We start from the raw sequence: 25004 nt of genomic DNA on the forward strand, positions 1-25004 counted from the left end.
TTTTAAAAACCTTGTAAAAACCTTTTAAAATGTTTTAAAACTTCATAAATATTTGGAATGAGTCTAGAGGTAGTAGTTATTATCTAGAAGTACCTTGTGAACCACATAAAACTTTATAATTTTTCATATTTAAGAAAGGTTATTTTTGAAAATGGATAGTTGAAAGGGGTACACCAAAAAAGGTATTTCTTAACAATTCTTTTTTTTTTTTTATAATTAATGTTAAATATTTTAATTGTTTTGGTTATATTGATATTAGAGAGAATTAATTGTAAATTTCTTCAAATATAGATATAAGTAATGATATAGATTGTAATTCTTTTGAAAATGAAGATTTATTTCCAAAAATGTACTTCAAAAATACTAATATATAAAAATAATATATATATACTTTAATTTTAGTAATTTTTATTTACAATAGAAATGTGTTTCTGTAAATCTATACAAATTTATTGCAATTCTAAATATTTCTCTAAATTACATGATTTATAAGATACTTGTAATTCTAAATATATGTATATATCTATAAATGATCAATTTCGTAGGATATGTGATTTCAATTTTATTGATTCATAAATTTCAAGAAATAATAATTTTAGGATTACAATATGGGGTTAGCGATTAGATAATCATATATGTTCTAATCTCTATGAAAATTTTATACAAGAAAGTGATAAACTCATCTCTATATATTTTCAATATTCTTGACAGGCCGTTGGATATACGTGTCAAAGGCCCAATTAAATTGTCAATTTTTGTTTCTTCACCGCATTAAACTCTTCTTAATTCAGCAATTCATTGAAGAAGCGCTTTGCTGTTCGTTTCTCCTCTAGACCCCCCTAGAGATCGATCTTCTTCAACTTTGACTCCTGTGTTGGTCCGTCCATGGGGCAATAGAGAGAAAGCGTTATTAACTTGAGAGATGGATTCACTTCTTCTCGAAGATTTTGGGCAAAAGGTTGATTTGACCCGTCGGATTCGGGAGGTTTTGTTGAACTATCCGGAAGGAACCACCGTTCTTAAGGAGCTTATTCAGAACGCTGATGACGCCGGAGCTACGAAAGTCCGTCTCTGTCTTGACCGTCGGGTTCACGGGTCGGGTTCTTTGTTATCAGACTCTTTGGCTCAGTGGCAAGGTCCTTCTTTGTTGGCTTACAATGATGCTGTTTTCACTGAGGAGGATTTTGTTAGTATCTCCAGAATTGGTGGGAGTGGTAAGCATGGTCAGGCTTGGAAGACTGGTCGATTTGGGTATATTTTTTTAATTCCTTCCTTCTCTGTGAATTACCCTTTTTTTATTTTATTTTATCTGAAATCATCTTTGTTTCTGGCTTATGAAGATAGCAATTGATTTCTTAAGTTTGAGTTTTAGTCAATGTGAGTGTGTCTCTTATTTGATGTTTTATTTGATCCTTATTTTCTGATAAATCTTGTGAATTTGATATTATAGGGTTGGCTTCAATTCGGTGTACCATTTGACTGATATACCATCTTTTGTGAGTGGAAAATACGTGGTATTGTTTGATCCTCAGGGTGCTTATCTTCCAAATATTTCTGCAGCAAACCCAGGGAAGAGAATTGATTATGTTGGTTCTTCAGCTCTGTCTCAGTATGAGGATCAGTTTCTTCCTTATTGTGCTTTTGGGTGTGACATGAAAACTCCTTTTCACGGTACTTTGTTTCGTTTCCCGTTGAGGAACCCAGAGCAAGCAGCTTCTAGTAGGCTTTCAAGGCAAGCTTATTTTGAAGATGACATTTCTTTGATGTTTGATCAACTTTTCGAGGAAGGCGTTTTCTCGTTGCTCTTTCTTAAATGTGTCTTATCTATTGAGATGTACACGTGGGATGATGGAGATTCAGAGCCCAAAAAGCTTTATTCATGTTCGGTCAGCTCACCAGATGATGATACTGTGTGGCATCGTCAGGCTGTTCTTAGACTGTCGAAGACATCTATTTCTGGAGACAGGGAGATGGATGCATTTACTCTCGAGTTCTTGAGTGAGTCTGAAAAGGGAAGCCAAAGTAAACGGAGAACAGACAGGTTTTACATAGTTCAGACAATGGCATCAGCGTCCAGCAAAATTGGTTCGTTTGCTGCCACTGCATCCAAAGAATATGATATTCACTTGCTACCATGGGCTTCAGTTGCAGCATGCATATCAGATGATTTATCAGAGGTATTGTGCAATACTAATTATGCCTTTTTTGCTATATGCAGTAATTACTTTTGCCCATGTTGCAACTTTGTGTACGTTCTTGCAGTACTGAACATACAATTTCGTTTATTTTTTATTTCTTATCGTAATATTCCTCCATCTTTGGGTATTCCACATATTAGTTATCACGTTATTACTCTATACCGAGAAAGAAGTTATTTGTCACTGCTTTTGGATTGGATCTTGCATTTACTCTGGTTTCATATGGTTTTGACAGAATAATATCCTAAAGCTTGGGCATGCTTTCTGCTTTCTTCCCTTGCCTGTACGAACTGGATTGACAGTACAAGTCAACGGATACTTTGAGGTGTCATCAAATCGTCGCGGAATTTGGTATGGAGAAGACATGGACAGGAGTGGGAAAGTTCGTTCAGCCTGGAACATGCTTCTTCTTGAAGATGTTGTAGCTCCCAGTTTTGCAAGATTGCTTCTTTGTTTGAGAGAAGTGCTTGATTCCAGGGATTCTTACTTCTCCTTATGGCCAAGTGGATCTTTTGAAGCACCATGGAGCATATTAGTCGAACACATTTACAAAAATATCCGCGATGCTCCTGTGTTGTTTTCAGAACTTGACGGGGGAAAATGGGTGTCCCCTGTTGATGCATACCTTCATGATGAGGAATACTCAGGGAGCAAAGAACTTGGTGATGCCTTATTGCAACTTGAAATGCCTATCGTGTGCCTTCCAAGATCAGTTTTTGTTATGCTTTTGAAACACCCTTCCTTTCTACTTCCAAAAGTGGTTACTCCAGATAGAGTGCGCAACTTTCTCAAAGAATGCAAAACGCTTTCAGTTTTGAAGAAATCTTTGAAGCTAGTATTATTGGAATATTGCTTGGATGATCTGACTGATGATAGTGTTTGCATACAAGCCAGGAACCTGAAACTGCTTCCATTAGCAAATGGTGACTTTGGCTTCTTTTCTAAAAGTACAGAAGGTGTCTCCTATTTTATTTGTGACGAATCAGAGCATTTGCTTTTACAGAGAGTTTATGACAGAGTCATTGATAGGAATATTCCTCCACCATTATATAGCAGACTTTTTGCCATTGCAGAGTCACAAACAGCAAATCTTGCTAATTTCAGTATCCATGACTTGCTTCAGTTATTTCCTAGGCTTGTACCTGCTGAATGGAAACACAGAAGCAAGATTTCCTGGCATCCAGAATCCAACCAAGATCATCCATCATCACCATGGTTTGTTCTCTTCTGGCAGTATCTTGACAAACAGTGTCAGAGCCTATCATTATTCTGTGACTGGCCAATCTTGCCATCCACGTCTGGCTATTTGTATATAGCATCTCAGCAATCAAAATTGATCAACGCGGAGAAGCTTCCTAATGCAGTCAAAAATGTTTTAGAGAAGATTGGTAGCAAGATATTAAACAACAATTATAAAGTTGCACATTCAGACTTGTCTTCCTTTGTATCCGATGCAAGTTACACAGGTGTCTTAGAATCTGTTTTCGATACTGCTTCATCAGATATGGATGGTATACAAAATTTAATTTATGATTTGAATGCTCAAGAGAAGGATGAACTTCGGAGTTTTCTTTTGGATCCAAAATGGCACATAGGACATCAGATTGGAGACCTGTACCTTAGTATCTGCAAGATTTTACCCATTTATCGTATGTATGGAGAAACTAGTGCTCAAGAATCCAATTATTCTGATCTTGTTAATCCTCCTAAGTACTTACCTCCATTAGATGTGCCTGCCTGTCTTCTAGGATGTGAGTTTATTCTCTGTTGCCAAGGAAGCGAAGAAGATGTTTTGTCAAGATACTATGGCATTGGGAGAATGAGGAAAAGTAATTTTTACAGACATAATGTTTTCAACAAAATTGACGTTTTGCAACCTGAGATTCGTGATCAGGTGATGATTTCTATTCTGCAGAATCTTCCACAATTGTGTCTGGAAGATAGATCCTTGAGGGAAGAATTGCAGAACCTAGAGTTTGTACCAACTGTAAATGGTCCTCTTAAACGCCCATCTGTTTTACATGATCCTCGTAATGAAGAGTTATATGCTTTGTTGGAAGATTCAGATTGTTTCCCTGGTAGCGGATTTCAGGGATCTGTTATCTTGGACATGCTTCAAGGTTTGGGCCTTAAAACAACTGTTTCTCCTGAGACAATATTAGAGAGTGCACGATTGGTGGAACGGTTGATGCACAAGGATATGGAAAAGGCACATTCAAGGGGTAAAGTGCTTTTTTCATTTTTAGAAGTCAATGCTGTGAAATGGCTGCCTGATCAGTCGAGTGAGGAGGATGGAGCTATAAACAGGATATTTTCAAGAGCTGCAACGGCTTTCAGACCACGATATCTGACATGTAACCTTGTTAAGTTTTGGACTGAACTTAAAATGATTTGCTGGTGCCCCGTTTTAGCGTCTGCTCCATTTCAAACTTTACCATGGCCAGTTGTGACATCTACTGTTGCTCCCCCAAAGCTTGTACGTCCAAAAACAGATATGTGGCTTGTATCTGCATCCATGAGGATACTGGATGGTGAATGTTCTTCTACAGCTCTTGCATATAACTTGGGGTGGTTATCACATCCAGGAGGAAGTGCAATTGCGGCTCAGTTACTTGAACTTGGAAAGAATAATGAAATTCTGATTGATCAGGTTCTTCGGCAGGAACTAGCTTTGGCAATGCCAAAGATATACTCAATTCTTGCAAGCTTACTAGGTTCAGATGAGATGGATGTTGTTAAGGCTGTACTTGAAGGTAGTCGTTGGATCTGGGTAGGTGATGGATTTGCAACTTTGAGTGAGGTTGTTCTTGATGGCCCTCTTCATCTTGTTCCCTACGTTCGTGTCATACCTACCGACTTAGCTGTTTTTAGAAGATTATTCGTGGAGCTTGGTGTCCGAGAATTTTTAACTCCATCTGATTATGCTGATGTTTTATGTAGAATAGCTGTAAGGAAAGGTTCTTCATCCCTTGATCCACAAGAAATCAGGGCAGCTGTGTTGATTGCGCAGCAGTTGGCTGAAGCGCAATTTCTTGACAAAGTCACACTCTATTTACCTGATGTTTCTTGTCGACTCTTCCCTTCAAGTGATTTGGTTTATAATGATGCGCCATGGTTGACTGCATCAGACAATTGTAACAGCTCGTTTAGTGCCGAGTCTACAATGCTGTTGAATGCGAAAAGAACAATGCAAAAATTTGTCCACGGTAACATATCTAATGAGGTAGCGGAGAAGCTTGGTGTTCGCTCACTTCGTAGAGTCTTGCTGGCGGAAAGTGCTGATTCAATGAGTTTTAGTTTATCTGGGGCAGCTGAGGCCTTTGGACAGCATGAGGCATTGACCACTAGACTTAAACACATACTAGAAATGTATGCTGATGGGCCTGGGATTCTTTTTGAGCTGGTCCAAAACGCGGAAGATGCAGGTGCTTCTGAGGTGACATTCCTTCTGGACAAGACTCATTATGGGACTTCTTCACTCCTCTCTCCTGAAATGGCAGATTGGCAAGGCCCTGCTCTGTATTGTTTCAACAACTCAGTTTTTACTCAACAAGATATGTATGCAATTTCACGAATTGGTCAAGCAAGCAAACTTGAAAAACCTTTTGCGATAGGAAGATTTGGGCTTGGATTTAACTGTGTTTATCATTTCACAGATATCCCGGGGTTTGTTTCTGGAGAAAACATTGTTATGTTTGATCCTCATGCCAATCATTTGCCTGGTATTTCTCCAACTCACCCAGGGTTGCGGATTAAATTTACCGGAAGAAATATACTGGACCAGTTTCCTGATCAGTTCGCACCATTCTTGCATTTTGGTTGTGACTTAGAGCATACATTTCCGGGTACACTTTTCCGATTTCCTCTTAGAAACGCCAGTGTTGCCCCCAGAAGCCACATAAAGAAAGAAACATATGCTCCTGAAGATGTGCTATCCCTCTTCACTTCCTTTACTGGTGTAGTTTCAGAAGCTTTAATTTTTCTGCGGAATGTGAAAACAATATCGATTTTTACTAAGGAAGGAGCTGGTCATGAAATGCAGTTACTGCATCGTGTTTGCAAAGATTGCAATGTTGGGAAAGATACTGAAACAAAGCCATCTATTCAAGTGTTTAGTCTTCTTGACGAAAATATTTCAGCTGGAATGAATAAAGATCAGTTGTTAAAAAAACTTAGCAACACTGTAGTTAAAGATCTCCCGTATAAATGCCAGAAGATTGTGGTAACCGAGCAAGATTCATCTGGCTGTATTTCACATGGATGGATAACAGGTGAATGTCTGAATGCCGGGGTAAGTAAAAAGCACTCGAACCTTCGAGAAATGTCCAATAAGTTAATACCATGGGCTAGTGTTGCCGTGCTTATAAATTCTGTCAAGAGTGATAATGTAGAGGACCTGGCTGCTAGCAATTCAGATATATTTGGGCCATCTGCTATTTCAATTCAGAATAGAAGAAATTTTGGGGGCCGTGCATTTTGCTTTCTGCCTCTACCTATAACTACTGGCCTCCCTGCGCATATTAATGCATATTTTGAGTTGTCTTCCAACAGGAGGGATCTTTGGTTTGGTAACGACATGGCAGGGGATGGAAAAGTACGCTCTGATTGGAATCTTTACTTGATCGAGGAAGTTGTTGTACCAGCCTATGGTCATTTGCTTGAGAAAATTGCATCTGAACTTGGTCCATGTGATTTGTTCTTCTCTGTCTGGCCAGTAACTCTAGGAGCAGAACCTTGGGCATCCTTGATTCGGAAGCTCTACAGTTTTATTGCGAATAATGGTCTTCGTGTCTTATATACAAAAGCAAGAGGAGGACAATGGATTTCAACAAAGCAAGCAATTTACCCTGATTTCAACTTTCCTAGGGCAGATGAGCTAGTTGATGTCCTTGCAGACGCTGGTCTCCCTGTCATTAATATCTCAAAGTCAGTTGCGGAAAGATTTGGTGAGGCCTGTTCATCCTTGCATTTTATTACACCCCAACTCTTAAGGACTCTGTTGACCCGGCGTAAACGTGAGTTTAGGGATAGAAATGGTTTGGTCTTGGCACTAGAATACTGTCTTCTTGATTTAAAAGTTCCTTTCCAGACGGATCTTCTTTACGATCTACCCCTGCTACCTCTTGCTGATGGATCATTTGCAACCTTTAAAAAGAATGGGACTGCTGAGAGAATCTTTTTCACAGAAGAGATTGGGTATGAACTTTTGAAGGATTCACTTCCTCACCAACTCGTGGACTGTGAAGTGCCGGAAAAAGTTTATAGTAAGTTATTAGTTGTAGCTCAAAGTGAAGAATCATGCATATGTCTTCTCTCTTGCAGTTTGCTTGAGAAGCTCTTTTTTAAGCTACTGCCAACAGACTGGCATCTCTCAGAAAAGATACTTTGGACACCTGGCCAACAAGGACATCCGACAGTAGAATGGATAAGGGTACTGTGGAGCTATCTTAAATTATCTTGTGATGACCTCTCAATATTTTCTAACTGGCCCATATTGCCAGTTGAAGATCGCTGTCTCATGCAACTTATTGTAAATGCAAATGTTATTCGAGATGATGGCTGGAGCGAGAACATGTCTTCATTATTACTGAAATGTGGATGCCGGTTCTTAAATCGTGAGCTTCCAGTGGAGCACCCACAGTTGGAAACATATGTTCAGCCACCAACAGCAACAGGAATATTGAATGCACTTCTTGCAGTTTCTGGTGGGCAAGAAAACATCAAGGGGATTTTCATTAATGTTTCAGAAGGTGAATTACATGAGCTTCGGAATTTTATTCTTCAGTCAAAGTGGTTCTCTGGTGGACATATGAATGAGGTCCACTTTGAGACCATCAAACACCTCCCCATATTTGAGTCATACAGAAACCGAAAACTCGTAAGTTTGAACTGTCCAGTTAAGTGGCTCAAACCTGATGGCATCAGGGAGGATCTGTTGGATGATAATTTTGTACGCTTGGACTCAGAGAGGGAGAGAACTATCTTCAAAAGATACTTACAAATAAAAGAGCCCTCAAGAATGGAATTCTACAAAACTTGTGTACTTAATCGTATGTCTGAGTTCCTTTCTCAGCAAGAAGCTCTGTTGGCCATTTTGCATGATCTAAATGATCTGGTCGCCGATGACGTTTCGCTTCAGTCTGCACTATCTACAACCCCTTTTGTTCTCGCAGCGAATGGATTATGGCAACAACCTTCGAGGTTTATCTATCTTTTATCTTACCTATTCTGATACATTAAATATGTTAAATTACAGACTTCTCAGCTATTACTTCTTACTAGCTATCTTTGTTTGCATGTACACGCTTTATAAAGCAATCTGATATTAGCTATCTTTGGTTGCATTTACACACTTTATCAAGCGAATGAGTATCTCTATAGTTGCCTTCTTATATATTTCCTCTTTTCAGGCTTTATGATCCTCGTGTTCCTGGACTACAAGAGCTTCTACACAAAGAAGTTTATTTTCCTTCTGAGAAATTCTCAGATTCTAAGATCCTGGATGCTTTGGTTGGTCTTGGACTTAGAACAACTCTGGATTGTTCTACCTATCTGGATGCTGCTAAAAGTGTGTCAATTTTACATGACTCGGGAGATCTAGAAGCATCGAGATATGGAAAAAGACTATTATTCCATATCAATAATCTTTCTGTCAAACTATCATCCAAGACAGGTGAAACGAACTATGATGAATCACAAAATCTAATGTCCATTACAAGAGAAGACTCGCCTGATGGAGAAACCTATCCTGAATATGACACGAAGACTAGCTATCTTGGGAGCTTGCTCACTGAACAATCGGAGGATGAGTTTTGGTGTCAACTGAGGTCTATCCCATGGTGTCCTATTTGTCTTGATCCACCAATAGAAGGTATTCCATGGCTTGAATCTAGTAACTTGGTGGCATCTCCAGATAGAGTAAGGCCCAAGTCTCAGATGTTTTTGGTGTCTGCCACAATGCACTTACTGGATGGCGAGTTCCAGTCATCGTATCTACATCAGAAACTTGGGTGGATGGATTGCTTAACTATTGATATCCTGTGCAGACAACTAACTGAGATATCAAAGTCTTATAAAGAACAAAAGTCTCGTTCCTCAGTAAATCCTGATTTTGAGAGCATGTTACAAGACCAAATTCCTCTACTTTATACCAGACTGCAAGAACTTGCTAGGGAAAATGAGTTTCTTGCCCTTAAATCAGCACTAAGTGGTGTTCCATGGGTGTGGCTTGGGGATGATTTCGTCTCTGCAGATGTTCTTTCTTTTGATTCTCCGGTGAAGTTTACCCCTTATCTATATGTTGTCCCTTCAGAATTTTCTGAATTTAAAGAATTGCTTCTAGAATTGGGTGTGAGACCTAGTTTTGATGCAGAAGATTATATGAACACTCTGCAGCACTTGCAGAATGATATAAAAGGATCACAGCTAACATATGAGCAGATAAATTTTGTCCTTTGTGTTCTTGAAGCCATTGTAGACTGTTTCTCCGAGCCGTCATCAGATTGTTGTGATAAAAATTCAGTGCTAGTTCCCGATTCCGCAGGATTTTTGGTCCCGTTAGAGGAACTTGTTTATAATGATGCACCATGGGTAGACAACAGTTCTCTCTCTGGGAAAAGGTTTGTACATCCTAGCATCAACAACGACATGGCTAATAGATTGGGGATACAGTCTCTTCGTTGCATCTCCTTAGTGGATAATGATATAACCCAGGATCTTCCTTGTATGGAGTTCACCAAGTTGAAGGAGCTTCTATCACTATATGGCAGCAAAGATTTCTTGTTGTTCGATCTTCTTGAGTTAGCTGATTGCTGCAGAGTTAAAAAGCTGCACTTCATTTTTGACAAGAGAGAGCACTCTCGCAAGACCTTGCTGCAGCATAATTTAGGTAGTCAATGTTTTGAGCTTATTACTAGCCTTTCGATTGATTCTGTTGATTTCCTTTATATTTTGAATTTTTTTCCTAAGCTTGCCCTTTCAAATTTTGGAGAATGGCGTATGTATCTTCTATGGTGGATAAAATTTTCACTACCATAGAAGATCGTTTGAACTTTTATTAGATATATTGTAGATTTATAGGGATATATACATCGATCCTCTTATTAAAAACTGCTCTTATTTTCAGGTGAATTTCAAGGACCTGCTCTAGTGGCCATTTTTGAAGGGGTTACATTGACCAGAGAGGAGGTTTGTAATCTTCAGCTTCTTTCACAGTGGAGAGTTAAGGGTGAAACTCTCAACTATGGGTTGGGCCTTCTTAGCTGTTACTTCATGTGTGATCTACTGTCGATTGTGTCTGGTGGCTACTTTTACATGTTTGATCCCAAAGGAGCGACCCTTTCTGCATCCACGACTCAGGCTCCTGCTGCAAAAATGTTCTCTTTAATAGGTAAGAACTTCTGGTGTTTCTTTCCCACCTATTTTCCCAATGCTAAAGCGACATGAAAATAATTACTACCCCATGGTAGCCTATATCTTAAATGAGTCAGATTTATTCAGTAACGGGTCTCGATGGGGGGTAAACCACTTCATCCTGATTTTTTTTTGGGTTCATTTGTTGTATCAGGGAGTGATCATACATTAGCTTTATTACATTTGTCTTTCTGTCCACCTGTCCTGTTTATGCGTCTGCTCACCCATGTTGTATGTTTTAGCACTTCCTAGTTTTGTAAAGCAGTAATCAGTTGGCGTGTTACTTCTTTATTAATTCTTTTGTTTCTTTAGGTACAAATTTGGTTGAGCGGTTCAGTGATCAATTCAGTCCCATGCTAATTGGTCAAGATAAGGCATGGTCATTGACAGATTCCACCATTATTCGGATGCCTTTATCAATTGAAGATGGTCTTGAGGCGGGCTTAGATAGAGTGAATCAAATATCTGACCGATTTCTGGAAAATGCCTCTAGAATCCTCATTTTCTTGAAGTCAGTTTTACAGGTATTATAAATTATATCAACACCACCCTAGACATCATCATTGATTTATTTTTTATTTATTTTTGACATCCATTGAATTCTATTTTTTGAATTACAGTAAAATGCTATTAAAATTTAAAAATATAGTGACTGAAAAAGTATGGGCTTGACCACATTCTACCATGGTGTTGTTACGAACTGTTAAGTAAAGGTTTTTTTTTTGTTGTTGTCAATTTCAGGTTTCATTTTCCACATGGGAGCAAGGGAATGCACAACCACATCAAGATTACACGCTGCATATTGATTCCGCATCAGCTATCATGAGGAATCCCTTCGCGGAGAAAAAACTGAAAACGTTTCAACTTTCAAGATTTTTTAGTAGCTCAAACTCTGTTAAATCGCAAATAATTGAGGTAAACCTACATATAGGGGAAAACAAACTTCTGGATCGATGGCTTGTGGTTCTCAGCAGGGGTTCTGGACAATCACAAAACATGGCTCGTGACAGGTACAAAGTCACTTACTATTACTCAACATAAAAGATTCTGGCAGTAACCTATATATGCTTTGATGTTCATATCACCTTGAAAGCCATGTCAGAGAATAAAGCGATACCAATAATTGCTTTGAGATAATTTAAGATGTTACCAATTCTGATCAAAACCATGGGCAGCAAATAGATTTAGTTCATTATGCAAAGAATTGGCGTGTCACTGTTCAAACGAGTAAATAGAAAAATGCTTTATTGATGAAAAAATAAAATAAAAAAAAATCAAAATCTACTGTGATGAGTGTCCTAGAGGTTATCATGTCTCTATTTGTTACTGAAATATTACATATTTGCAGGAAGTATCTAGCGTACAATTTGACACCTGTTGCTGGAGTTGCTGCACATGTGTCTCGAAATGGTCGTCCGGTTGATGTCCATCCAGCCAGCCCCATAATGTCTCCTTTACCTTTGTCTGGTAGTGTGAATCTACCTGTCACCATCCTGGGATGCTTCCTCATTCGGAATAATTGTGGTCGTTTTCTTTTCAAAAATCAAAATGCGAGATCTATGTCGGAGCCACAGCTTGATGCTGGAGATAAATTGATTGATGCATGGAACAAAGAGTTAATGTCATGTGTACGTAATTCTTACATAGAAATAGTGGTGGAGATGGAAAGGCTAAGTCGAGAACATTCAAGCGAGTCAAGTACAGCTGCACGTCAGCTGGCCCTTTCTCTTAAAGCATATGGTAATCAGTTGTATTCCTTCTGGCCAAGATCTAATCAACATGATTTTCTTAGCTTACATGAGGGTGCTATAGAAACAGAAGTGCTCAAACCGGAGTGGGAATGCTTGGTTGAACAAGTTATAAGGCCGTTTTACGTTCGTGTTGCTGAACTTCCTCTTTGGCAACTTTACTCAGGAAATTTGGTCAAGGCTGAAGACGGTATGTTTCTTACACAACCTGGTAGTGAGGTTGCTGTTAATTTGCTCCCTGTTACAGTTTGCAGCTTTGTGAAGGAGCATTACCCTGTGTTTTCCGTGCCTTGGGAATTGTTGGCTGAAGTCCAGGCAGTAGGGATTCCAGTTCGAGAAGTCAAACCAAAGATGGTTCGTGTTCTTCTAAGGAAGTCATCTGCATCTATCGACCTTCGATCTGTTGATACTTTTATTGATGTACTTGAGTATTGCCTATCAGATATTCAATTTGTTGAAGCACTTAACCCCGAAGTGGTTAACATGGATGAAGGAACCAATACTTCTGCTTCAATTTTGACCGCTACTCAAGCTCACGCTGGCTCTAGTGATGCTTTTGAAATGATGACGAGCCTGGGGAAGGCTTTGTTTGATTTTGGTAGAGTTGTTGTTGAAGATATTGGTCGTGCTGGAGATTCGATTAGTCAAAGAAATAGTAATGCTGACCCGAGGTTTCTACATGCAGTTAATGAACTTAAAGGATTACCATGCCCGACTGCAACAAATCATTTAGCACGCTTGGGTACCTCTGAGCTATGGTTGGGAAACAAGGAGCAACATGCACTGATGTTGCCTGTCTCTGCACGATTTATCCATCCAAAAGTGTTTGACAGATCGAGCTTGGCTGATATATTTTTGAAGTCTTCTGTTCAAGCATTTTTAAAGTTGAGGAGCTGGTCTCTTCCTTTACTGGCCAGTAATATGAAATATCTTTTTCATGACCACTGGGTTAGTTATATCTCAGAATCAAATTCTATGCCATGGTTTTCATGGGAAAGTACATCCAGTTTTAATGATGAAAGTGGTCCCTCGCCTGAATGGATACGACTCTTTTGGAAGAATTTTAATGGATCAGCCGATGATCTCTCCCTCTTTTCGGACTGGCCTCTGATTCCTGCCTTCCTTGGCAGACCAATTTTATGTCGTGTAAAGGAGAGACACTTAATATTTTTTCCACCACCGCCTTTGCAGCCGATTTCTAGAAGTGGTACTGATATGGATCAGAGAGGCAGTGATATATCCACAACATCAGGAAGTGATGGTTCGTTACCTGAGTTGATACAACACTATGTTTCTGGCTTCGACTTAACACAGAGCAAGCATCCTTGGCTGATGTTACTGCTAAACCAGTGCAATATACCTGTTTGTGATGCTGCATATATTGATTGTGCCGAGAGATGCAAATGTCTGCCTTCACCTAGCGTGTCACTTGGCCAAGCTATTGCCTCCAAGCTTGCTGAAAGCAAACGAGCTGGCTACATTGCTGATATCGCTTCCTTCCCAACATGTGGTCGTGATGAGCTTTTTACCCTTTTGGCTAATGATTTCCCTTCTAGTGGTTCAGGATATCAAACTCATGAACGTGAAGTACTAAGTTCACTTCCTATATTTAAGACTGTCACTGGGTCCTACACGCATTTGCAAAGGCATGGTTTGTGTATAATCTCTGGAGATTCCTTCCTTAAACCATATGAAGAATGTTGCTTTTGCTATCTCCCAGATTCAGTTGAATGTCACTTTCTCCAAGCCCTTGGGGTCACTGTGTTGCATAATCATCAGACTTTAGTAAGGTTTGGGTTAGCTGGGTTTGAAAGTAGATCTCAATCTGAACAAGAAGACATATTAAATTATGTATATGGAAATTGGCTAGATTTAGAGGCTGATTCTACTGTGATCGAAGCTCTTAGGGAGGCTAAATTTGTCAGAAATTCTGATGAATTTGCCTCCGAGCTTTCTAAACCAAAGGACTTGTTTGATCCTTCTGATACATTACTAGTGTCGGTATTTTTTGGTGAAAGAAAACGATTTCCTGGAGAAAGATTTTCATCACAAGGCTGGCTTCGCATTCTACGGAAAGCTGGCCTTCGAACTGCAGCGGAAGCCGATGTCATACTTGAATGTGCCAAAAGGGTGGAACGTCTGGGTAACGAGCACCATAGATCTTCTTCTGAAGAAGATGATTTTGAAACGGATCTTGCACATTCTGAGAAGGATATTTCTGCTGAGTTATCAACATTAGCAGGATCTGTACTTGAAGCTATATTTTCAAACTTTGCTGGTTTTTACAGCACCCCATTCTGCAACACTCTTGGTCAGATTGCTTGTGTACCTGCTGAATTAGGTTTCCCAAGTCTTGGTGGCAGAAAAGGTGGCAAGAGAGTCCTTACACGTTACAGAGAAGCTGTTCTTTTACGGGATTGGCCCCTTGCTTGGAGCTCTGTTCCTATTCTTTCGATTCAGAGATTCATTCCACCTGAATTTTCATGGACAGCATTTCGTCTGAGAAGTCCTCCGATTTTCTCGACTGTTCTTAAACACTTACAGGTAAGATCACTCGTGTTCTCTCTTTTGATTATTTGTGTATTCTTTTCACGGACATGTGAAGAAAAAGAGGCCTGATTATTTAAATAAATACTCCCAGGTAATTGGACGGAATGGTGGTGAAGACACTCTTGCTCACTGGCCCAATGATCCAGATGTGATGACCATTGATGTTGCTTCTTGTGAAGTTTTGAAGTACCTTGAAATGGTATGGGGCTCCCTCACTTCTTCAGGTATGTATATCACTGAACACTCAATTTACATTACTGAATAGAAGAAATGTGAAATCGGTTTGGCAGCTGTAAATTCCTAATCTGGCATAAGAACTTTAGTTTAAATACAAAATATATCTAGATAGAACGAAGAACCTTTTAACTGATAGGTGGTGTGAACAAATGCAGTAGCAACAATATAAACTAGTTCTCCATTGTTCGTGTCCAGCCTTTGCAAGCTGCAACAGTGGATTGCTCTAGACAACAACAATAATGTATAGCATTGTGAAATACCAAAAACAGGAAAAACGGATTTATGTTTGGTCATGCATAGAAATATTTGGATATTTATGATAATAGGACTGCAGTAAGTGTTTCTTTTTTATTTTTTATTATTGAGCTGTAATCTCTAATATTTTTTTTTCCCCGGCTTTGAAATTTTTATCATCCAGATATTTTGGAGTTGCAGAAGGTAGCCTTTTTACCAGCTGCAAATGGGACACGTTTGGTGGGAGCAAGCTCCCTTTTTGTTCGCCTACCTATCAACCTATCACCTTTTGCATTTGAACTTCCAAGTCATTATCTACCTTTTCTGAAGATCCTTAAAGATTTAGGACTTAACGATGTGCTTTCAGTTGGTGGTGCAAAGGATATCCTCTCCAAATTACAAAAAGTATGTGGTTATCGGCGTTTGAACCCGAATGAGCTTCGTGCTGTGATGGAAATTCTTCATTTTCTCTGCGATGACATACATATGACAAACACACCCGATGTTTCCACTGCCAAATCAGATGTGATTGTCCCAGACGATGGATGCAGGCTTGTTCATGCACGATCTTGTGTGTATGTTGATTCCTTTGGGTCACGCTATGTGAAATACATAGACACTGCAAGATTAAGACTTGTTCATCCACGGCTTCCGGAGAGGATCTGTCTGGATTTGGGTGTGAGAAAGCTTTCTGATGTTGTTATTGAGGTACGTGTAACATCCGTTTCTTTTTTTACGATCATGTCTTTCTTTTTCTTATATTTATTATGTGTGAAAAAGATCTCAAAATAATTGCTTCTTTGTCAAGGAACTTGAAAATGCTGAACAAATTCAAACCTTAGACAACATAGGGTCTATATCACTCAAGGCTATCATAAGAAAGTTGCAGAGCAAGTCGTTTCAAGCTGCTTTATGGACTGTGAGCCGTCAGACCACCACCGTGGATGACTTATCTTTTGAGGTTGTGCAACATTCTCTTCAATCTGCTGCAGAGAAACTTGGGTTTGCCAGAAATATATATACTCGATTTCTTCTCCTGCCAAATTCCGTAGACGTTACCCTTGTGTCTAAGGAGTCCATGATTCCCGAATGGGAGAGTGAATCGCGTCATCGAACAATGTATTTTATCAATCGTCACAGAACGTCTATCCTAGTTTCTGAACCGCCTGGATACATTTCTCTCATGGATGTCATGGCAACAGTGGTGAGCGAGGTTTTAGGCTTTCCAATTCCCCTGCCTATTGGATCTTTATTTTCATGTCCTGAGGGATCAGAAACTGGGATTGCCGCTTGCCTTAGACTATGCTCTTATTCTCTTACGAACACCAGCATAGCTGATAGTTCTATTGGCCAAGAGATAATACCACAAGATGCTGTACAAGTACAACTTCACCCTCTGAGACCATTCTACAAAGGGGAAATCGTTGCGTGGAAAATCCAACAAGGAGACAAGCTGAGATATGGAAGGGTCCCGGAGGATGTTAGACCTTCTGCTGGCCAAGCCCTTTACAAGTTAAAGGTTGAAATGACACCTGGAGAGACTGGTTTGTTATTTTCATCTCATGTTTTCTCATTCCGAGGCACGACAATTGAAAATGAAGTTTTGCCTGAGGTGCTCCCTGTAGTATCTGATAACAAATGTCAAGAAATTTCAGAAAGTTCCAGAACTAACAATACAAGTTCTAGCCAGGTTCGTTACATCTTTTTGTGAAACGTTGGATATAGACATTTATGCTCCATTTTTGGTATTATCTGTAACCTATGTGATTATAAGAGACAAATGCATACTGTTTATTTCCCCCAAAATGTTTATCATCTTGTGATAGTTTGATCTTGAATATGTGTTTTGGGGAAGATTGATTGGATTTGTTCTTTGTCACCAGCAGCCTGTGAATGAAATGCAGTATGGTCGAGTCACAGCTAAAGAACTGGTTGAGGCAGTACACGAGATGCTCTCTGCAGCTGGGATCAACATGGAACTAGAGAATCAATCTCTATTACTAAGAACCTTAACTCTTCAAGAAGAACTTGATGAATCTAAAGTTGCATTCTTACTTGAGCAGGTTCGATTACAGTAAAAGTCCTCCATATTTTAAAACACACAAATTAATGATGGATTAGCTAAACATGTGGGTTTCCTTACAGGAAAGAGCAGAGGCTTCCATGAAAGAAGCAGAGACGGCGAAATCACAATGGATGTGTCAGATATGTCAGATGAAGGAGGTGGAGATTACTATAGTACCATGCGGACATGTCTTGTGTCGGGATTGTTCATCTTCAGTCTCTAGATGTCCCTTTTGTCGCCTTCAAGTCAATAGAACCATCCGTATCTTCCGACCGTAAACTAACACCAATTTACCAATTAGGCAATTAATTACCAAAGGTTTTTTTTTTTCTCTATGCAACAGTTTCTACTAATTTCATTGACATCTTGTATATATAATGTATATTATCCGTTTAAATTAGAAGTACAGAAAACATTTCTTTGAAGCTGCTATTATCTGCACCATTATTGGATCCCAAATTGACGACTTAATTATGTTTAATTAACAGTAAAAAAATATGCTCTGTTTTCAAATTCATTAGAAGTAAGGTAAGACTAACTACCAATCATACAAGGACACGTAGACGTTAGATAACCACCACTCAGATAAAGAAAAGGATATGTGTTACGCAGAGGCGGGAGAGAGAGAGAGAGAGAGAGAGAGAGAGAGAGAGAGTCGAACACATCAATGGCGTCTCTGCAACTCTGCGACGGCTATCTCCTCTTCAAGCCCACTGCTTCTCCTCGATTGCTTTCTCAACGTATCTCTCACCGCCTCATCCCTAAAGCCTCCGGTTCTCCCCCTCCATCATCATCGTCTTCTTCTTCCTCCTCCTCATTGTCGTTAAGTCGGCGGGAGCTTTTGTACCAATCGGCGGCGGTATCACTCTCCCTTTCTTCCGTTGTCGGACCATCGAAAGCTGATGAACAGTTATCCGAATGGGAAAGAGTGTTTCTCCCAATCGATCCCGGCGTTGTTCTTCTCGACATTGCTTTCGTCCCCGATGAACCTAGCCGCGGTAACTTCCTTTGTTTCTCCAATCTCCATCCCCCCATTAGTCAATTTCGCAAGTTTTCAGTTGCTGATTTCATGCTAGACAAAATATGTCAATTAGGGTTTTTATTGGGAACGAGACAGACTCTGTTAGAGACTAAAGACGGTGGAAACACGTGGAATCCACGCTCGATACCTTCAGCTGAAGAGGAAGATTTCAATTACAGATTCAATTCGATTAGCTTTAAAGGTAAAGAAGGATGGATCATTGGCAAGCCTGCTATCTTGTTGTATACTGCTGATGCTGGTGAGAACTGGGATAGGATTCCTCTTAGTTCTCAGCTTCCTGGAGATATGGTATTATTATTAGCTTATGTTTCCCCCTTTTGGTGTCTCTTTTGATTTTTTGTATTTGCCTATGAGAATGTGTTAAGCTTTTCTTTTTCTGTGTGTGGCTACAATGTTGTTGTAGGTGTTTATAGAGGCGACAGCAGATAAGAGCGCAGAGATGGTCACTGATGAAGGTGCTATATATGTCACTTCAAACAAGGGATATAACTGGAAAGCTGCTATTCAGGAAACTGTTTCAGCTACCTTGAACAGGTTCATTACATTTCTATATGGATGGCAAATCTTATATGTAGTCATGGAAGTTATGCGTAGTTTTTGATGAATTGGCATTGTGTTTCCCTTCTGTACATTCAATAGAGACCCAAAGTAGAGACCCTAATTCAGTTTTTTCCAATGGTCTTGCAGAACAGTATCCAGTGGAATCAGTGGTGCTAGTTACTACACGGGAACTTTCAGTGCAGTTAACCGTTCACCAGAAGGAAAGTATGTTGCTGTTTCGAGCCGTGGTAATTTCTTTCTGACATGGGAGCCTGGCCAGGTGAGCCTTTTATTATGGCTTTTGCAGCATTTATCATGTGGTTTGCTGTTGAACTTTTAGTCCTTTTTTTATGACGTTGCTAGGTGAAGTAGTAGCACTTGCGTAGGCTCAGTCTTACGGCTGGTTTTGATTTGATTATTTAGCACCAACGGAATAAATGTAAAGAAGCGTATATAACAATCCATGTATCCAAATTATGATTTAAGATACTGCTAAGAATCAAGTACTGGGTCTAGGTAGACGATATCATACTATCATGTGTTTTACAAGGGATAACCAATCCCTGTTTTTGTTATTGCGTGTGGTTTTGGTTGCTCCTAAAACTTTCATTCACCATAGTATTGGTACATTGCAGCCTTACTGGCAACCACATAATAGAGCTGTTGCCAGAAGAATTCAGAACATGGGATGGAGAGCTGATGGTGGTCTTTGGCTTCTTGTTCGTGGTGGAGGACTTTATCTTAGCAAAGGCACTGGGGTAACTACTACTGCCACAAGACTTTTCTCATTTTTTCATACCTAACAAAGCTCATTTTAAGATTTACTCTTGAGTTTTTGGTTTTTATGCCACGTAGAGAATGAAACCGAACCCAGCCATGAACTAAGAAAACACTGTTTCCTTATGATCTGAATTCTCTTTCAATGTTCCAATCTACCTTTGACTTTGATCTCCACTGTTTTATTGCTCAGATCTCAGAGGAGTTTGATGAAGTTCCAGTACAAAGCCGTGGCTTTGGCATTCTAGATGTCGGGTATCGCTCAGAGGTACATGAGTTTACTCGATTATCACTCAAATCTTTTACATTCAACCTTTGGATCTTTACGTCATTTGTTGTTTGGGGTATTTGCAGGAAGAAGCATGGGCAGCAGGAGGCAGTGGCATTCTACTGAGAACAAGAAATGGAGGCAAGTCATGGAACCGAGACAAAGCCGCTGATAACATCGCAGCTAACCTTTACGCGGTCAAGTAAGTATCAAACATCGAAACCAGAGTCTTTTAAATCAACATCATTGTTCCTTCTTCCAGTCCTCTTAGCACAAACAAAACTAATGAGTTTCCAAATTCGTTTCTGTTTAATTTGGCAGATTTGTGGATGACAAGAAAGGTTTTGTGCTTGGCAACGATGGAGTCTTGCTCCGATATGTTGGATGAAAAAAAAAAAGTGGCAGTAAAAAATGGTTTTGTTCTAAACATCTTCTCTCTGTAAAGCCTTTTAACTGCGGTTTGATACTACATATAATACACTATTGTATACATTCCCCTTCATATAAAATATATAAATCTTCTGAAAAAAGCTTTGTTTGACTGGTAGCTGGATTTGGATATGGATCTAATCTCTGTCTATAATAAATTATAGTATTCTTCAGCAAAGATGACAAGAAACTATCTTCCCCTCGCCTAAATTATCCAGTAGTATTTAATATTTATTATTGAGATTTTTTTACAATATACTAGGTAGTATTTTCCCGTATTTTTTGAAAATGTTAAGTGATATTTTTATATTTTTAAAACTAATCAAATATGTTTTACATGAAAAAGTTCATGTAACTATGCAAAATTTAACCTTTTTATATTCAAACGAAGACTTTAGAGTAGCACATTGACACAACAAACCTCATAAATCATAAGTAGAATAAGTAACACCATGGACAACCAGTTAAAAGCTCAAACTCAACCGAACCTAAAATATAACTCTTAACTAAACTATCAAACAGCCGCCGTCAGATGAATCTCCTTTCTCTTCCGGGCTCATCTCTCCACCGTTATAATCAAATCTTGAGGTCTTCAAATCACCAATCCAAGTCTAGCATATTCTTCCATCTCTTTGCCCATTATGCAGGGAGGAAGCCTTAAGAAAGGATACGGAGGCATCTCTGTCAATATTGGAACAGTACAATTTTTTTGCGCAACAAATGGATGACTCAACAACTCTGCCGCGGTAGCCCTACGTGACGGCTGCACAGCCAAGCACCGCATCAAGAAGTCGTCTGCCACCGGAGATACAAGTATTGGAAGCCTCCACATGTAACAGTCTCCCATATTCAATGGACAACCTCCAAACATCTCAATAATCATACACCCTAGAGACCATATATCAACGGTCGACGATCCCATCACTCCGTCCGGTCCAAGAGATTCTGGCGGCATGTACTGCTCCGTACCATGAAACAACGACCTAGAATCCGTACAAGGCTCTTTAGAGCAACCGAAATCAGCAAGCTTAAGATCCCATGGCTCTCCAACAGTGGTGGAAGGGAAGACGAGGACGTTGGCTGGCTTGAGGTCGCAGTGAACGTAGCCGTTTGAGTGAAGAGCCTCGAGTCCTTGTAGAATCATAAAAGCGGCACGTCCGATCATATTCTCAGACATCGGCGTCCCACGAAACCGGGAGATCATATTGAAGAGAGTGCCTTTGGAGGCATACTCCATATAGATGTGACATCTTTGTTCTGGTGGGGTGGATAAGTGAACGACAGAGCTTAAGGCTTGGACGATGCGAGGATGATTGCGGAAACGAAGCATGATCCTAACCTCTTTATGGAAATCCTTCAATTGATTGAACGAGGAAGATGACTTCTTTGCGTAGAGTCGGAAGTTAGAATCGCGTTGGAGAGAGACACAGCCAAAGCTTCCTCTGCCAAGAACAGAGACATGCTTCAATGAAGACTCGTCTACACGCAGAGGTTCTCTCATCATCTTCTCCATGGTTGGTAATTAACACTCTCTTTAAATCTAGGGTTTTGTTTTGATCTCTCTGATTTTTTCTTCTACTTGGACAAATAAGAAAGCGAGACAAGTTATGGTTCGATAATGGAGTGCGATACAATCTATTTATAAAGACCTGATTAAGTCGGTGGTTTCACTCCTGACTCCTTTTTTGACATGGGAAAGGAAACGCGTCTGACGATACGTGTAAGATTAATATCTGATATATTATCAGGAAAAAAGAAAGAAGGTTAAATATTAACATCTGATATTATCAAAAACCTAAACCCTAATCTGATTATAAGATTTAACTACTCAAGTCGGATATCTGATATTTTCAAAAGAAAAGAAAAATTAAAAAAGATTATTATCTTCGTTATCGTATATAAGTAGGCATGATGTGCTTTTTTATTTGGATTTCTTATATATTATAACTTTAGAAATAATTGTTTGGTTGTAGTTTTAAAGCGCCTATAAGGTTCATATATAATAGTATTTACTATATGTATTTTTTTCTATATTAAACAACCCTGGAATCTTTAAAAATCTGAACCAAAGATGAAACTAAAGAATAACAATGTTTATTTTATTTTTTGGTGGGAAAAAAGAGACAAAGTCTCCTAAAACTTATTCAAAAACAAAAAAGAGTAATACTTGGGTTCACCCCTAGGGGTGAACCTCTTCATTCACCCCTTATAAAATAAGGAAATAAAATCTATACATATTTATTATAAAATTAAAAACTTAAACTGTTCTTTTATAAACCTAAACCGATATATAATTTCGTTGTAATTGTAAAATCTAAATCCTAACCATCTCATTTGTAAACCCAAACCGACATATACTTTCGTTCTAATTGTTAAATCTAAACCCTAACCATCTCATTTGTGAACCCAAACCGACATATAATTTCATTTTAATTGTAAAATTTAAACCCTAACCATCTCATTTGTGAACCCAAACCGACATATAATTTCGTTTTAATTGTAAAATTTAAACCCTAACCATCTCATTTGTGAACCCAAACCGACATATAATTTCGTTCTAATTGTAAAATCTAAACCCTAACATCTCATTTGTGAACCCAAACCGACATATAATTTCGTTCTAATTGTAAAATCTAAACCCTAACATCTCATTTGTGAACCCAAACCGACATATAATTTTGTTATAATTGTAAAATTTAAACTCTAACCACCTCATTTGTAAACCCAAACCGACATATAATTTCGTTTTAATTGTAAAATCTAAACCCTAACCACTTCATTTGTAAACCCAAACTGACATATAATTTTGTTCTAATTTTAAAAATCTAAACCAAGCTAATATTTAACTTTCCTTAATTAAAAGTATACAGAATCTGTTTCCTTAATTTTTTTTTCTTTTTAATTTAGCTTTGATTTAATTTTTAAATAAAATATTAGATGGAAGATTCTGATTGGCTGAGAGAAGAAGGGGGTGAACCTAAGTATTTCTCAAGAAAAAAAAGAAACTACACTCGAACACGAAGTGGATATGCAGACCCTGCCGCATCCGCCCGTAACTCAACAAAAAGAGAATCCGGATAAACATCCAAATATTGAAAACCCAATGGAAAAGAAAAGGCATACTTGGCTAAACCATCGGCGAGATGGTTAGCTTCCCAATAAACATGTGTAACACGAACTAGCCAGTCCCTTGAAAAGAAGCCATAGCACATACGTACTAGGAATGACAGGGGGTGAGAATCACTTACTCCTGAATGAAGAAAACCCACAACCATCTCCGAATCCACCTCCAACTCCACACACCGCATGTTGCACTCCCAAGCGATGCAGAGGCCATAATACACTCCCCACAATTCTGCTAAAGGCGCAGAGCAAATCCCGATATTCAGAACAAAACCTCTACACCAGTCCCAATTGCTATCTCATAAAACACCTCCGGCAGACGCATGACCAGGATTACCTCTTGAAGCTCCATCAATGTTCAATTTTACCCAACCCTCACTTGGTCTCTGCCACGAAATCAGTCTCTCCTCCCTACGCACCGCTGGTTCAGAACCCCACAGATTCTTATGTGATGTAAAAATCTCCAAAGCTTGCTCCTTTACGAACTTAACTTGATCCTTGCATTTCCCTTGGACCCCGAAAACATTGCCACACCGTCATTTCCAGTCCCACCATACAGCCACCGCAAATAAAGTAGCCCAGGGACTCGCACCGGTAACACGATGTACTCCCAGATTTGTATAAAGCCATTCCAAAAGAGACATATTGAAAAAAGCATCTCGCCTCTGTCGTGGAACAAACCTATACCAAAAACCCGACATAGCAAGACAATCTCGAAGGACATGGAGTATCGATTCCTCACCATTCTTACAAACCTAACAGAGCCCATTATCACAAAGATGTCGTCGCAGACGCTCCATATAAGTCCTAACCACCTGATGCATTCCTAGCCAGAGAAACACTTTCATTCTTTCTGTTGCAACAACCTTCCATACCCGATCATGTAGCAGCTTCAATTGTTGTCGAGGTGTATAGTCCCGCGTCAGCAGACAGTAAGCAGAGCGAATAGAGAAATTCCCATCCGGCGTCTCACCCTAAGAGAGCCTATCGCCTCCCCCGTAACACTGTCTACCACCATAGCCTCTAACTGCAACCTAACATTCTCTGAAACATACGGGGATATATAACTCCACTGCCAACCTATACCAATCTGCCACGATCACACACTCGCAGAGACTCAAACCCTGATGGTAACTACCCTGTATCATATTCACGGAGTGGAACCTCCAACAACCACCTATCCTCCAAGAAACGAATACTTCATCCATCACCCGGGACCCAACTCATCCCGAATTTACCACCTCCTTAACACACACATTAACGCTTCTCCAAGTAGTGGACCACATGTTCTTAGGAATAACCCAAGAATGATCCATCAGTAACCTAATACTTACTTCGCAGCACCCTAGCCCCACAAGCTAGTTCGATCATTCAACAATAT

General features: G+C 39.4%; 3 protein-coding genes across 4 annotated transcripts; 2 read left to right on the forward strand and 1 right to left on the reverse strand.

Moving 5' to 3' along the window:
• The first annotated feature begins 750 nt into the window (after positions 1-750).
• On the forward strand, positions 751-17869 carry LOC104706612 (uncharacterized). Of its 2 annotated transcripts, none has more exons than XM_087461924.1 (13): positions 751-1251; positions 1451-2177; positions 2434-8399; positions 8609-10086; positions 10324-10587; positions 10923-11134; positions 11352-11620; positions 11959-14902; positions 15000-15132; positions 15564-16087; positions 16188-17069; positions 17263-17442; positions 17525-17869. In XM_087461924.1, exons 1-13 carry the CDS (start codon positions 923-925, stop codon positions 17720-17722), a joined length of 14106 nt encoding a protein of 4701 aa, XP_087318050.1. In that variant the 5' UTR covers positions 751-922; the 3' UTR covers positions 17723-17869. The 2 variants fall into 2 exon arrangements, with proteins under 2 accessions (XP_087318050.1, XP_087318051.1); XM_087461925.1 differs by having other exon boundaries at positions 17266-17442.
• Positions 17870-18002: 133 nt separating this feature from the next.
• Positions 18003-20737, forward strand: LOC104706613 (photosystem II stability/assembly factor HCF136, chloroplastic). Its single transcript, XM_010422808.3, has 8 exons — positions 18003-18442; positions 18539-18774; positions 18890-19020; positions 19174-19306; positions 19662-19784; positions 19997-20071; positions 20158-20273; positions 20393-20737. The coding sequence occupies exons 1-8, from the start codon at positions 18112-18114 to the stop codon at positions 20457-20459; spliced, it is 1212 nt and encodes a 403-aa protein (XP_010421110.1). The 5' UTR covers positions 18003-18111; the 3' UTR covers positions 20460-20737.
• A 115-nt stretch (positions 20738-20852) lies between these two features.
• LOC104706614 (mitogen-activated protein kinase kinase kinase 20-like) lies at positions 20853-22092 on the reverse strand. Its single transcript, XM_019228689.2, has one exon. The coding sequence runs from the start codon at positions 22011-22013 to the stop codon at positions 21093-21095; it is 921 nt and encodes a 306-aa protein (XP_019084234.2). The 5' UTR covers positions 22014-22092; the 3' UTR covers positions 20853-21092.
• Between the last annotated feature and the right edge of the window lie 2912 nt (positions 22093-25004).

The sequence above is a fragment of the Camelina sativa genome, chromosome 8, assembly GCF_030686135.1.
Source record: "Camelina sativa cultivar CO46 ecotype springtype chromosome 8, ASM3068613v1".
In the NCBI taxonomy this organism is placed as follows: domain Eukaryota; kingdom Viridiplantae; phylum Streptophyta; class Magnoliopsida; order Brassicales; family Brassicaceae; genus Camelina; species Camelina sativa.